Source organism: Pyrus communis, chromosome 5 (assembly GCF_041283825.1).
Source record: "Pyrus communis isolate YQ-2024b chromosome 5, ASM4128382v1, whole genome shotgun sequence".
NCBI classification, from domain to species: domain Eukaryota; kingdom Viridiplantae; phylum Streptophyta; class Magnoliopsida; order Rosales; family Rosaceae; genus Pyrus; species Pyrus communis.
In genome coordinates, this window is record NC_142569.1 from 1,589,365 (window position 1) to 1,603,968 (window position 14,604).

General features: G+C 37.3%; 2 protein-coding genes across 2 annotated transcripts; both read right to left on the bottom strand.

Moving 5' to 3' along the window:
- Window positions 1–1,655: 1,655 nt before the first annotated feature.
- On the bottom strand, window positions 1,656–3,348 carry LOC137726447 (U-box domain-containing protein 8). The gene has a single exon (XM_068465381.2). The coding sequence runs from the start codon at window positions 3,103–3,105 to the stop codon at window positions 1,957–1,959; it is 1,149 nt and encodes a 382-aa protein (XP_068321482.2). The 5' UTR covers window positions 3,106–3,348; the 3' UTR covers window positions 1,656–1,956.
- Window positions 3,349–8,844: 5,496 nt separating this feature from the next.
- On the bottom strand, window positions 8,845–14,087 carry LOC137726476 (G-type lectin S-receptor-like serine/threonine-protein kinase At1g11410). Its single transcript, XM_088693641.1, has 7 exons — window positions 12,700–14,087; window positions 12,228–12,356; window positions 11,920–12,116; window positions 10,520–10,730; window positions 10,070–10,301; window positions 9,775–9,925; window positions 8,845–9,692 (listed from the first exon to the last, which is right to left on the bottom strand). Exons 1-7 carry the CDS (start codon window positions 14,006–14,008, stop codon window positions 9,384–9,386), a joined length of 2,538 nt encoding a protein of 845 aa, XP_088549767.1. The 5' UTR covers window positions 14,009–14,087; the 3' UTR covers window positions 8,845–9,383.
- Between the last annotated feature and the right edge of the window lie 517 nt (window positions 14,088–14,604).

The window sequence follows — 14,604 nt, forward strand, 5'->3', positions numbered from 1 at the left end:
TCGTCAAATATTGAGGGCCCCTGGACAAATATAAAACAAGGTCAACTTTGCGAAGGAGATAGAGGCGGCTGTCCATGAATTCAATTATTTCACAAGCTCCTATTTTTATATATGTTGCTTCAAATGCCAGAAGAAGAAGAAGAAGAACATTTATCCGGAAAAGAATACGAAAAAGTTAGAAGAATGAAACTTTAAACAGCCTACCAGGTTTAGGTCCCTAAAAGGAATGCCGCTCTGGGTGCTGACCAAACAGGGGCCGAGGGATGCCACCTTGTATCAGATAAACCAACATCATAAGCAACGCCGGAAACTCAGTTAGCTTATCTCCTCATCTACAGACTGTATTGCAGAAGAACGAAATACAGTGGAATGTATCCATTTCAGCATCCCTGAGTTCATGCTGAAGACACATATGCAAGGCGCCTTCGTAACATACCCTAAAATACTGAACACAGTTCAAGTAATGACATTTATTAACTTGCTAGCGACTCACATGAAAGATATGAATTACTTGAGCAAACTGCCATAGTAGAGGCCATCAGAAACATGCACGAGAGGCCAACACAGAAAGATCATTGCCTATGCCTGAAAACTCTGTTAGTCCTCCCTATCAAACGAGGCCTAAAGGATAATAATTAAGAAAACTACAGTTACATTACAATAAAAGGACCAAATACAAAATTTCTAACAAGAAATACCCTCGACTTTAGAAGAAACTGCAGCAGACGGAATTCCTAATATTCAAAATGCGGTAACTTTTAAATTACGTCATCTACATACCAAAATTAAAGTCAACTGGTGGTATTCTTCAGAATGAATATGAAAGCAGTGGTTAATGATACATAGCTGAGCTGCCTTGGGACACAGACTACCCATATAAGCATAGGAATCCCAAATAAAAAACTGATGATATTAAAAGTTTGTCTAACAAAATAACTAGGAAAGGAGAATCCAATAAACACCTATAAGAAATTAAGGATCATGTGAGATGTAAAGTATACAAAGACCCGAGTCTTGAGTTTCTTCATTTATGCATTAGTAAGAAGCTAGGATTTCATCATATATCAATAGTTACTCCACAAACGAAACTGAGCTTAGGTAAGAAGCATCTTAAGAGAAACAACTTCTCGGCCATTTATGCTCCCCAGAGTAAAGGCACCAGAACAATCAGAAGCGCCTTTGATCGGAAATATGAAAGCATTCTTACATAAAGACATATGAGAAACATAAATGTTTCTGATCACCACAACTACCACCTATACATACCCAAAGAAGGTAGCATGGAAAAAACTTGTAAAATACTTTCCCTTTGCAACCTTCTTGATCTCGTCATTACTAAAAATATGTCACTGACCGCACTTTCCTTAACTTTCTACAATCCTAATCATTTATTGATTTATGGAAAATCCAACAGTAGAGATTCATCATTCATATCCCATACGAACACTTACGTAACTGTTGATTGACTGATTTACTATTTTAAACACTAGGGTTCACATCCGAGAATCACCGTTGAATCCATTCATTTGGATATGATTTCATACTATAAACTGAATCTCGAGCTATAAGTTCATAGCACAAAAGATACATAAGTAGACAGTATTCGGAAACTATGAGCTGGCACGGCAGTATCTAAGATAGGACAGAGGAATCCATTTCTTGGAAGCCAATAAAATTCTATAAGCTGAGGCAACTTGCAATTCAGATTACCAATGTAAAACTTTCATAATACAAACTTCAATAACAGAAATCCATCTCATCTGTGTACATTTTCTTATTCAGAATGTACAAGAAACAAAGAACGATATCCCAACAAAAATCTAAAGCCTTTTTCTTTTGTACATAATACTATCCCAACAGAAGGAGAAACAATAAACCAAAAACACAACTCACCTCCCCTCACGCTGATCATTCTAACCCGCAAAATCGACCATTTCTTGGACTTCCATTCACAATTCACCTCATGGATTGGTTCCCACTGAGAATCTGAACCAAATTAGAAGCATTTTTTCCAATCCTTTCATTATCATCTTCAACCAAACCTACACAAATTGCCAAAGCCCCTTCATTTTTCGCTTCCACACGCATTTGTTCGCTATAAGAACAAAGCAAATTCAAAGTAAGCAGGGCATACTGAACTCCCCTGGAGCTCCCATTTTCTAAAACCCTCACTAAAATCCCCACACAACCATTAAACCTCTCCATCTCTTCTCTACCTTCCTTGCACTTTGCCAAAAGACCCAGAACTTCAACCGCCCGTTCGAGGCCCGATTCAGCAATTCGGATCAAAATCGACACCACCCCACATTCCACAGCCCGCCGCCGGTTATCCGGGAACAAACAGATGGTGTAAAGCGCCGTGGCCGCCTCTTTCTGCTCTCGACTTTTGCCGTCCCCGAGAAGCGAAACTAGAGCCCGAATTGCACACGGGTATGCCCCGATTGTGGCCTTGTTGACCTCCACCACTGCCAAGCTCGTCAACATCGTCGCTGCCACGGCACGGCTGTTGGGGGACCCACCTTGGAGCACCTCCACGATTCGAGCGATTGCTCCCTCGGCGACAAGACCCACTTTGTTATCGTCGTCCAAGCTGACATTGAGCAGCAAAGTCAGCGCCTTTTCTTGGAGGCGGGGCTCCTCCGAGTCGACGCACTTGAGGACGGTGGAGACGGCGCCGGACTCAGTGAGCTTGGCGCGAAAGGCGGCGTCGCGCTTGGAGAGGCGAGTGAGCTGGTCGAGCGATTCGAGCTTGGACTCGAGGGTGGAAGCTGGAGAGGTAAGCGTCGATATTGGGTTTTGGGGCTGGGAGTGGCGCTGCTGGCAGTGGTGATGGTATTGGTGGTGGTGGTGGTGATACTGGTGTTGTAATTTGGCAGGGGAGAGAAGGGTATAAGTGGAAATCAGGCTGCGGAGGGCGTGGTTGGGGATGAGGGAAGGGTGTTCGGGGAGGGGCAGTTTGGTGATTGGGCAGGTACGGTGGCCGGCGTCGAGCCAGCGTTGGATGGAGGCCCGATCAAAGGTGTGACCCGAGGAGAGTATAACAGGGTCGGACATTATTTCGAGGGAAATCGGGCACTTGAAATCGTCCGGGAACTGAGTCGCCATTTCTCAACTCGCTCGCTCGCTCGCGTCACTAGGTAAGGTAAAGAAATGAAATGGAAGAAAAAGGGTTTACGAGGTTTTCGGGTGCTCTACTGGTGGAGTGTCTTTGAGGAGAGACTTCGAGACTTCGAGCTAGAGGAGAGAGGAGAGACAGAGAATTTCACCACCAAATCCTACACTCACAACACATTAGTACGCATTTTCATGCCAAAAAAGAAACACACAATTGTAATACACCTATCGGATTATTCGAAATTTGGAATGCTATAAGTTTATAATTATTATATTTTAAGTCAATCGCGTACCTTTACTTAATTAGATTTTAAAAAGCATAACGTTGGATAATTATTTGCATAACTGGAATTTAAATCGTATAACAGTAGGTAATTATTTCAGATTACTCAACAATTATAATGGTAAGTAAGTTTTTGCTCTTAAGGGCGTCTCTCAAAATACTTAGAAATTAACATTTTATATCTTTTCTTTGCTGAAAAATTATCCAATGACGAAATATAAATTATCCATATTCATGGAAAGATGTAAACAAGAACCTAAATTTAGTATTTTTTTTACATGAGTCCCACTAATCAAAGAGAAAAAAATTAAATAGGATCACAAATTTTTACCATTTCCATTGGAGTATAGCTTCATGTACAACTATGAGAAATGTAAATATGATTTTTCCATCTCAAAACTTGTATTTTCTCATTGGAAATCCCCTAAACGCGGATTCAGATTTGTTGCATCTATAGTATTTTGTGACATATTTGGATTAAGGATTTTACTCTCGTTGTGTTTTTGTGCAAACTCTATCCAAGTTAATTGCTTGGTCACTGAAATGATCTATCCAGTTAGCATCTCTATTTATTGGAGAAAGAAAGTCATCATTCACTCGTCTTTTCAACTTAAGGACACAAAAAGGTCCCGTCTTTGGCCAATACTACACAGGGGTGTTTTCGTAACTTTGATTTTTCCTTTCGTTTCTAACGGTTGTCTGCTTTTAATCACTGTCACGGAAAATCCTCAACAGTTACCCTACAGTTGAAGCATGGAATCAATCACGACCTTTGCTTTGATTTTGAATTTACTTAAATGCCCCTAGTAGAGTCAACATTGCCAGCCATAAACATTTGCCTCCTTGGAATACACGTGTTTCCTCCCTTTATCATCACGTAACCAATTATCCACGCCATTTTCACATCATAATTAAAGACACGACAGATTTTTTTAATGTATTTAGAACATTAATTGTACGTCATATTTTATTATTTAATTGAAATGACATTTAAAAAAACCCTTTCTTCCGATCACAAATTGAAGTCACACTGAAATTTTTTGAAAGCACAAATCTCACATTAAGTTTGACAAGTCTTCTAATCAAGTTGGGGAAGGATTTTGGGACACAATGATCCTCAACCTAGTAATATAAATAAGATAGCTTATTTTTATTTCTCGTACATTTTTTTTTTAATTTTTAGCTTTAAATTGAATGAATTAAAGAAGATTAATGATAGAAAAATTAGCAAATATATGTGAGAAGTAAAAAATAATTATATGAATATATCATTTTCATCTTCATAATGTGCGAGTCGATTTAAGAAATTTTATATTAATTAGAGACCATATTTGTGCTCATTTGTGCGAATTACCTCCGGACCATATTGCTCATTTGTGCAAATTACCTCCGGACCATATTTTGGTCACTAGAAATTGTATCCATGGGATAACCATAACCCTAGTAATTGCTACTGTTCACTAATAGAAAATTTGTCATATCCCAACCCAGGCTCCACCACATCCCGGGCTCGACTCCACCGTAGCACGATATTGTCCGCTTTGGGCCCCGACCACGCCCTCACGGTTTTGTTTCTGGGAACTCACACGAGAACTTCCCAGTGGGTCACCCATCATGGGATTGCTCTCGCTCGCTACTCGCTTGACTTCGGAGTTCCAATGGAACCTGAAGCCAGTGAGCTCCCAAAAGGCCTTGTACTAGGTAGAGATGAGAATATGCATATAAGGCTTACAAGATCTATTCCCTTGGACGATGTGGGATGTTATAAAATTGCTATCATTTCTTTTTTTAAAAAAAAAAAAAAAAAACCCTTCATGTGAATATGACGTGCATGTATAATTAAATATCGTGACGACACTCAGCCTTTGAATATTAACGCACAAAAAACGGTGGATGGTGTGACTTATATAAAAGACATATAAGATAAAAGCCTAATTTGATCAAGAATTTCATAGATAGGCAATAAGGATAGATTGTTCAAGTTATCGATTTATCGTTATAAAAAAAAAAAAAAAAAAAAAAAACTTTATCTGTTTATTGTTAAAGGAGGAATTGTTCATCTTTAGTTTAAACATTACTTTTGGATAAGACCTTATGTGGGGGCTGGAAAATACGTTTTAATACATATTATACATGTACGAGTGATTCTATTTCGACGCAGAAATCTGGTACATTATATGTGAGTTTTAATATGATGAAACCGTCATATATTAAAAAGTACCTCACTAAGTAAATTAATTTTGTATTTCTAAATAGCTTGATTGTATATCTAAATATACATAAAAGAGTAACGACTAAAATTGATCCATGGAACTAAGAATGGTCCCACTGGAGTATATCGTGGCTAGCTACCTTACTCTATGTCTGTTTTGTATGAATAGAAGATAATGATCATATATTAATTTAAGAATATATTTATATTTATGTTTATAATCAACTATAAGCTTGTTTGGAAGTGCATTTTAAAATGACAGAAAATATTTTTAGAGAAAAAATTATGGGTCGAAAAACACTTGAAGTGCTTCCTACAGAAGCACCACATAACTAGTAATTCTTGTAGGAGGCACTTTAAATACTGTTTCAGGATTTATTTGCATTTTTATAAAGATTGGTTTCACAAATGTTTTTATAAAAAACGTTTTTAGTAGTTTTAAAAGTACTTGCAAAAATGCCTTATAGCTTTTCTCTTTTGATCAACGAGATAGAAGATATGAATTTAGTACCATCTTCCCAAATTAATGAGAAAAAAGTCACCAAACCAACTTGGTGACGGTCAATTTTAGTTAGTTCATGCTATTTTACTTCAATATTCAGTAGCTCATGTAGATAAAAACAATTCTCAACCTCCTTCGTGTTATAATAATTTATTTAACTCTTTTGCTTTCTTTTGTCAAAGTTTAAATTCATGGTATACCTCTTCTTCACGTTACCAAAGTGGATAAGTAAATTATGTTGGAACTAGAACAATGCCACCCTTTGAATACAATTTTTTGGTGTGCGTGTTAACCGAAATGCTCATCTTATTACGTAGTTTTGTTTTAATTTTTAGTGTTTTTATTGTACGTTTAGAAGTGTTTTAAAATAATTAAAAACGTTTTTAATAAGAATGTTTTGAAACCAATCCTTAATAAAAATGCAAGTGAATTTCAGATAAGCACTTAAAATATTTCCCGCAAGAAGCATATAAGTGATGATTCTTGCAAAAAAATACTTGAAACACTTTTAGAACTCAAAAACAATTTAACCAAAAACACTTTAAAAGAACTTCCAAATGAGCCTAATTTAGTTTGAAAAACCATGCGATAATATACAAGATTTATGCTAGACCACTATAATTCTATTGGTTGGTCAATATTATACGCTTTTCAGTTTGAAAAACCATGTGATAATATACAAGATTTATGCTAGACCACTATAATTCTATTGGTTGGTCAATATTATACGCTTTTCTCTTGCAAGAAACAATTTTATAGAAAAGAATTAACGAGCAAATCCCAACAAATAAATAAACGTAGGACTGCAGACTAGTCTAGCGGAACTGAACACTATTGTGCTCAAATTTGACTTGTTTAATTAGTTTTGAGCTTGCGACCAGGCTTGATTTGATTCTCATGGAAGATGAGCTAGAGTGAGCTTAAGAAAATGGGGACTAACTTGGTTCCAAATTGGGATAGCTTTTCCCCTCATTTTGACAGCACCTACTAGTAATAACACTAGTCACATCCACTTGTCGACTGTATGTAAAACTTGTGACACCTCCCCTTTTAATCCCCTCCAATCCAATAGTTTAGTTATGGTGGTTACTAGAAAATGTGTTTGCGTTTTGCTGCAGACGTTGAATGTATTATCCATGATAGACATGAATAATTTTCACACAAAGTAGCTAAAAAGACGGTGTAGTAGCTAAGAACCAATGACGTTAAACTTTGCTTGCTATGTATGGATATGCATGCTATAAGAAACCATCCATTTGTAGATCATATTGCGTCACTAGTACTATACTCATTGTTTCAAGTAATCAGCCTACTACATGGGGGGAAAACATAGAAAAGGGAAAGTAGAAAAGTAGAAGACATAACCATCGACGATCTGACCATTGGATCTTCACCAAACTTTAATGCGTTATAGCACGTAATATTTGAGGACATTAGAAACTGACGGATCGGAAATCCGACATACGAATCTTGATGAATTGAATTTTTTAATTTGTAAAACTAATTGTTAACCTCCACCTAATTCTAGTAATTGGCGGAGATCCGACTGTTGGTTTCGAAATTTGAGGATATTGTTCTAGAAGATAAATGAGACTCTTGGGAAATTACGGATCAGAAATCCGTGGGTGGATATTCCAGATCGAATTACTTAGGGTTGTGGACCCCATTGTGATTGCAAGTCTGCGAGTTGACTTTTGGTCAACATGTCTCGAATCATTTTAAATACTAAAATTAGTACTACTAGAGACTAAGTGAAGTCTAGTGGGCCTACATTGTTTAGTGAGTGACTTTAATAAATGTGACATGATTATTACCCTGGTTTCGTATATAATATCATTTGTGGATATGACTTGGTTTAATAAATGTGATTTCTATTAAAATGTATTTTTATATTTGGCCATCGATCTATTGTTATGAAATGTGATTTGATTGTGGATTGGAAACATTTGTGAAATGTGATTTGAAATGCATGTTGAATTGTTTGTGAAATGCGAGGGCTAGTGGTGGACCGTTAACCCATTGTCATGGGGATTTGTTTGCTTCAATATTGTTTCATTCTCACTTTGTTGACCCATTCTAAATTTAGTACTTGTGCTTTGTTTCATTTTGTTAAGCCTTTGTAAATTGAGCACTTGATTCATGTTTTGTTTCTTCGAGCCGTTGTTATGTTAGACTTCCACTCGGTTTTGTTGAGTGGTCCGGAACTGGGTTCTGCTGCGGTTCAGTCTAGTTCCCTGCTCCATCTGAATTCCGTTGAGTGGTCTCCTTCGTGCTCTGCAATTTCGTTGAGTGATCCGGAATTGCATCATGCCTTGGATTTCGTTGAGTGGTCCGATATCTATTGTACTCCGTGATTTAGTTAAGTGGTCCGGAATCCTATCCACTCAGATTCTGTTGAGAGGTTTGGAATCCTTTATACTCCGCGATTCCGTTGAGTAGTCCGGAATCCTGCTTGGTATTTTGGTTCTATTGAGTGGTCCGAAATATGATGTTGTTGGATTTTGTTAAGTGGTCCAAAATCATATTCTTCAGAGATGTAGGCTTCGGTCGAACTATGTCTCTCTAGCCCTACATTTTGGTGTATTGTATGAGTTATTAATTGACATGATTGTGGAATGGTGTTGGAAAGCATATGTGTGTGTGAATGGCAAGATGACAACTCTTGTTTGGCTTATGGTTGTAGTGTGGTACTCTATGTTTTCTGCTAGGAAATGTTTTACGAAATGTTCAGAGTTAAACAAATGATGAACTACGAATGGCTTGATCATATCAAAGGGTATGTAGGCAGTCTAACAAAGAGGTTAGATGTAGCATATAGTAAACGAAAAATTATTACACAATTCGAATCTGAAGTTGTGCTTTGTCCATATCCCGAAGGCTGGGTAGATATACAGATACTTGGTGACGTTACGTGTTGATCCTGGATGTACATCAGAATCAGGGCGTGACACTGGCGGTTGGGAAGTACTTTTATGTAGCCTGGTCAAACTGATGATGAGTGTTGTAAATAATTTATATCTTGTATTTACAACAAGATAGATGATGAGTATTGCAAATATAGAACTTAGATCCCTAGTTATAAGGCACACAATTTATAGATGTATTTACAACAAGACAAATGATGAGTGTTGTAGATATAGAATTTAGATCCCTAGTTAAAAGGTAAATTATTGAGTGAAATTGGAGTATATCCTTTATTCTTATCTCACTTACCACGTGACCATACTCTCAATTCAATGATGGTCTTTCCAAGTATATGTCTGGTTCTCTTCTTAGCGACCTTCTACTCCTGTATGGGTTATGTCATTTATAGAGTAAGTTCCTTCAGTATTGGCTAATGGGTCTCCACCAGTATGATAACTTCTCTTCAACAAAAATCCAGGTCGCTTTGGTGAAGGAATTGCTGCATCATTACCCAACATGGAAACCACTGCTGACATCAGTGGACGATCATTTGCTTGCTCTTGCATGCACAAGAGAGCTATGTGAATACATCTTAGAACTTCATCGACAGGGTATGACTCTCCCAGAAATGAATCAATGATTTCCAAGGCTCTACTTTCCTTCCACAAGTCCCAAACCTAAAAACCATTTACAAATTAATCATCAAGTTATAAAAAGCAGACGGAGAGAAGTTTGGTAATGTCTTAATGTTATGCTTACATGTCCAACTAAATTTGAGTAAGGACTATCGTGGTAGTAGCTGGTGTTCTTTCTGCCAGTAACAATTTCTAGTAGTAGAACGCCGAAGCTATATACGTCAGACTTCACTGAAAAAAGTCCTTCCATTGCATACTCTGGTGACATATAACCGCTGAAGCAACAAAATAAAATTGATTAATTATCACAGCTTCTTTATGTATTATTCAACAAAAGTTGTACTCACATTTGTGGCTCTGTGACGTAGGAATGAAAATTGTAAAAAACAAGTGTACTTTCAGTTTTGAATGAAACTTACTATGTCCCAACCACACGGTTTGTATTTGCTTCAATTTGTTCAGCTCCAAATATCCTAGCCATACCAAAATCTGAAATCTTGGGGTTCATAGAAGAATCCAACAGAACATTGCTGGCCTTTAGATCTCTATGGATGATTCTTAATCTCGAATCCTGATGAAGATATAAGATCCCTCTAGCAATCCCACAAATTATCTCAAAGCGTCTTGTCCAGTCCAAGAACGCCCCTTTTGCTTCGTATAGGAAAAAAATAAGCAAAGTAAATTAGATTGTATTCTTGCTTGGTTCAAGGTTTCTAACCGACAATTTTAGATACACAAATGAAAAGAAAGGTGCTTGTAACTGAGTTGAGTTAAGAGCATTCAATCCTGCACCTGAGGTCCTGAGCTCGATTTCCCCTCCACAATATTGCTTGTATAAAAAGAAGAACAAAAGTAAAAGAAAGACATACCGAAAATGAAAAAGTCAAGACTTTTGTTTGGCAAGTATTCATAGATCAGCATCTTCTCTTCATCTTGAACGCAGCAACCTATGATCTTCACAAGGTTCCTGTGTTGGAGCTTTGAAAGCAGCACAACTTCATTCTTAAACTCTCCAATTCCTTGGCCAGAATTCTTGGCTAGTCTTTTCACTGCTATCTCCTTTCCATTATCAAGCACACCCTGAATTTATAATCCAAATTCAACTTATAGTGCACTTATCTTTCAAGAAACTTACCAACATATTCCTAGCTCTGTATATATCTTCCCCTCGAAATTGCATTTATACATTAACAAAGGAGTAAAACTCAATGCATATACATAAAAATGCTTTGACTAGCTCTTCAGTATCCATTTTGAAATCAGCATTGTTTACTTTCATATTGATTCACCATCACCTAACAAGATTTCTTTGGACCCAAAATAAATCATAATTAACAATTCGCTAATCTATTCACTAATCTGCTGCTTTAGTGTTATTGACTCTTTAGATTGGGAAGCACCACACTGTTTCCAATCAATTAGTTTGATAGGTGCTTAACAATTTCCTAGGGTGGGAAACATTTGCTTTTTTGTGTGTAGAAGATTAATACCATGCAACCATCACTTATATATAAGTATTATGGCTTAACAATAGGTTTGTGAATAGATTTCCACATATATATATATATATATATATATATATATATATATATATATATAAGTAGTATGGCTTAACAATAGGTTTGTGAATAGATTTGCACATATATATATAAGTAGTATGGTTTATCATATATAGATTTAAAACTTTCTATGTGTTTTATATAGTTTTCAAACCTGCAGCACCGTGTGGGATAATTGTGAAAAGTAGAAACAAGATTGTTCCCATCACTTATCGATTGTTGATTGGGTTTGAATTTTAATGCAATATATTTTTGAGTCAGCCTTTCCAGTCTTGAGTGGACGGGTCTCTTGATTTTTGTTAACTGTAATGGTCTTGTAATCCTATGGTTTGCAAGTATCAATAACCTGTGAGCTAAATGTTAGCTTAGCTTGTAAGCAATATAGTTTGGAAATATATCATTAAGGAACACTACGTTGTATTTTTTCTGAAACCATTAACAAAGATTCACCTTTTCTGTCTAAAATCTCTCTCTCTCTCTCTCTCTCTCTCTCTCTCTCTCTAAATCTTGCTCCCTCTCTCTTCTTGATTCTCTTTCTTTCTCTGCAAGATTTATTCATTATGTTCTTCTGTTTAAACTACAAGGGTGAGTAGAGGAAAAAATAATAAAATAATTGATTTGGAGTGCAGATGGCTAAAAAATAAATCTAAAAAATGTCTATTCAAAGTCTGATTAATGATTTAAGATATTATCTCAGGGCAACTACTTACCTTATAAACGGAGCCGAAACCACCTGTTCCAAGCTTGTTGTTGGAAGCAAAATTATTTGTGGCTTTAACTATGGTACTTAGTTCAAAGAATGGTAATTCAGAGTTTATTCCACTTTCATCAATATTTGTTCTAGCATAAGAATCTTCAGAGGTTGATGCCATGGTCACATTGAAAAGTTTATCCTGACTTCTCTTACCTGTGATAAAAGTACATAAACAGATAATATTGTGTTCTTAATTAAAACCAATATCCAGTTACATAATTGTGAATGATTAGAGGGCAACCTAGTAAAAGGAAATTTGTTTACCTTTTCTCTTCCTCTTTACCAACCAACATGCAAGGGAAAACAAGAGGAAGAACAGTAGACCACATGCTACTGAAACTTCCAGCTTCCTCTTCTTGCCAAAAGAACTGTTTGACTTCTTTGCGTATTGAGCTGCAGATATACAAGCATTTAATTCCATGTTTAAAAAAACCTTGTAACAATTTGGGAAAAAAAACCTCGTAAAAAGCTCCAATGAACATAAAAACTAAATTTTTAGTATTAATTTATGGAACAACAAACGTTCAACAAAGGATTTTTTGACAAGAGACTAGTGCCAAATGATTTTTTTTAGAGTGACAACAAACGTACAACCACCAAACTAAATAATAATTCCTCAAATTTTTTAATGAAATAAAGAAAGAAGATTTTTTTCTTTCACGGAACCTCAGCGTTACGAGGACACTTATCAATAAGGAAAAGAGAAGCAAGAAGATAAATTGATAAGGAAATATACCCAAAACAGTTGCATCAACTCGCACACTTAAATCTTGACCCGTATCCAAATAAGTCCTTGTGTCCATCAAGTCCCCATGCCATGTTATACAGCCACTCCCTCCCTGCCTTTCATCTGCATTTGCGTATGCCGTGCAAGAACAATTTCTCAGGCATTCTTCTGTACATGCTTCCCGACTCCTATTCATGTTCACACGTGCCGTAGAAGTGTCCGGCACCTTCACACGTTCCAACTTCACGAACCCTTCCCCGTTTTGGCAAACGGATGATCCTTTTTGCCTCACGCACCCGCCTGACCAATGTCTCAAATACCACTCATGTTGCAACTTGGGTTCGAATCCAGGTAGGCATTTGCACTCAAATTTATCCGCAAAGTTTGAGAATGGGTAACAAATACTATTCGGACCACACACCCCGTAAAAATCACACTGCCAATCCGGCGACCAATGCCGGACCCATTTTTGCACTTCAGCGTCCCATGCGGACCGTTCAATGTTTCCTGATTCATCGATCACCAATTTTACGAAGTTTGATTCATAAAGAACTTCCATGATGGATACCTCATCTTGATTGTTCACAAAAGTAACGTTGGTGAAGAATAGTTTTGCCGTTTCAGGCACCCCGGACCATCTTTCACTGGTCAAAGGTCCAGTCCTATACAATGGAGTCTGACCCATGTATAAGAACTCCTGTGGACTCCCACTTGGCTCCATCCGCAACGAACAGTTGCCCATTCCCGGGTCATCTTGGGACTTCCAAGATGTGAGGAACCGGTTCAACCGGGACCGCCTGTCCAGCCCAATTTTCATAAAAGGAAGCACCGTATCTGTGGGATAATCAAAACCTTGCCACACCTTTTCACCATTAATTTCAACAACAAGATTTCCCTTATCCGAAAGCTTGGCTATCACGGAATTGTTTGGAGAAGAGACGGTGAGATTAGCGGACCAGATAGGGTTATTTTGGTCCTCCCCATAAATAACAAGGCTACCATGATCTCCATGAATGGCTAGAAGTCCAGTTCCAGCAGTAGGAACTATGGGGTTTTCTCTGTTTGCAATCCAGACAATGGTTTTGATTGGAATTTTGTTGTACCAAACTCCGATGTAACGGTTACGAGAATTGCCTGGCTTAAAAAACCCTAGTGCAAAGATTTTAGTGGGGGAGAGAAGAACGTCGTCCTCTCTTAGGGGTTGGTTTGGGGTAATGGCGTCTAGGGTAACCGAAATGGAAGAGGGAAGAATCACGAAGATGAGCAATACAGTACTGACAAAAAAGAATTCAGTAGAATTCATTGTTAGCTTTCTCATGGAGGAGTTTAAGTGCTAAAATGGCTGCTTCTTTTGACATGCAGAAACAAAAAGCCGGAAAGGTTGGATTTTCTTTTTCTTTGATTGACTTTCAGTAACGCTAATTTAAGGGCATACGCTCGACTTCCAGTCGTTGATGCAACGTGAACTTACACGCGACTTCCAGGCAAACATATGGACGAGGCATAACAATTCCCTCAAACTGATCCTAGCTAGAAAGCTCCACTTCATCAATTCTGACCACACCAGTTGTATTCAGTAGATTGATAAGACAAATTGGCTCCGAATGGGGCCGAGTACGACCCATAGTGGCTAGGGAGAGAGATGTTCACGCTGTTGAAGAATGCAAAAATATATGTCGGAAAATTGATAAATGAATTACAATATATAATGAATGATTTTACCTTTCCTTTTAGTGAGGCTTAGCCCACTCTCCTATCTCATTAGTGTAGATAATATCGTTTGTTCACAAAAAAAAAAAAAAAAAAAAAAAAAAACCTGATTCATCCGCCCATAATGATGTCAGTAGGACTCGTTATTGTACGAGGAAATAATCTACCAAATCTGAATCAAAATAGGATAATATCAGGAGCTCT

Coding starts and splice junctions, on each gene's coding strand:
- LOC137726476 (XM_088693641.1), bottom strand. CDS start 14,008: ATGAGAAAGCTAACAATGAATTCTACTGAATTCTTTTTTGTCAGTACT. Junction 12,117..12,227: donor GGTAAAGAGGAAGAGAAAAG/GTAAACAAATTT, acceptor CTTTTATCACAG/GTAAGAGAAGTCAGGATAAA. Junction 10,731..11,919: donor GTTTCGGCTCCGTTTATAAG/GTAAGTAGTTGC, acceptor TTATAAATTCAG/GGTGTGCTTGATAATGGAAA.
- LOC137726447 (XM_068465381.2), bottom strand. CDS start 3,105: ATGGCGACTCAGTTCCCGGACGATTTCAAGTGCCCGATTTCCCTCGAA.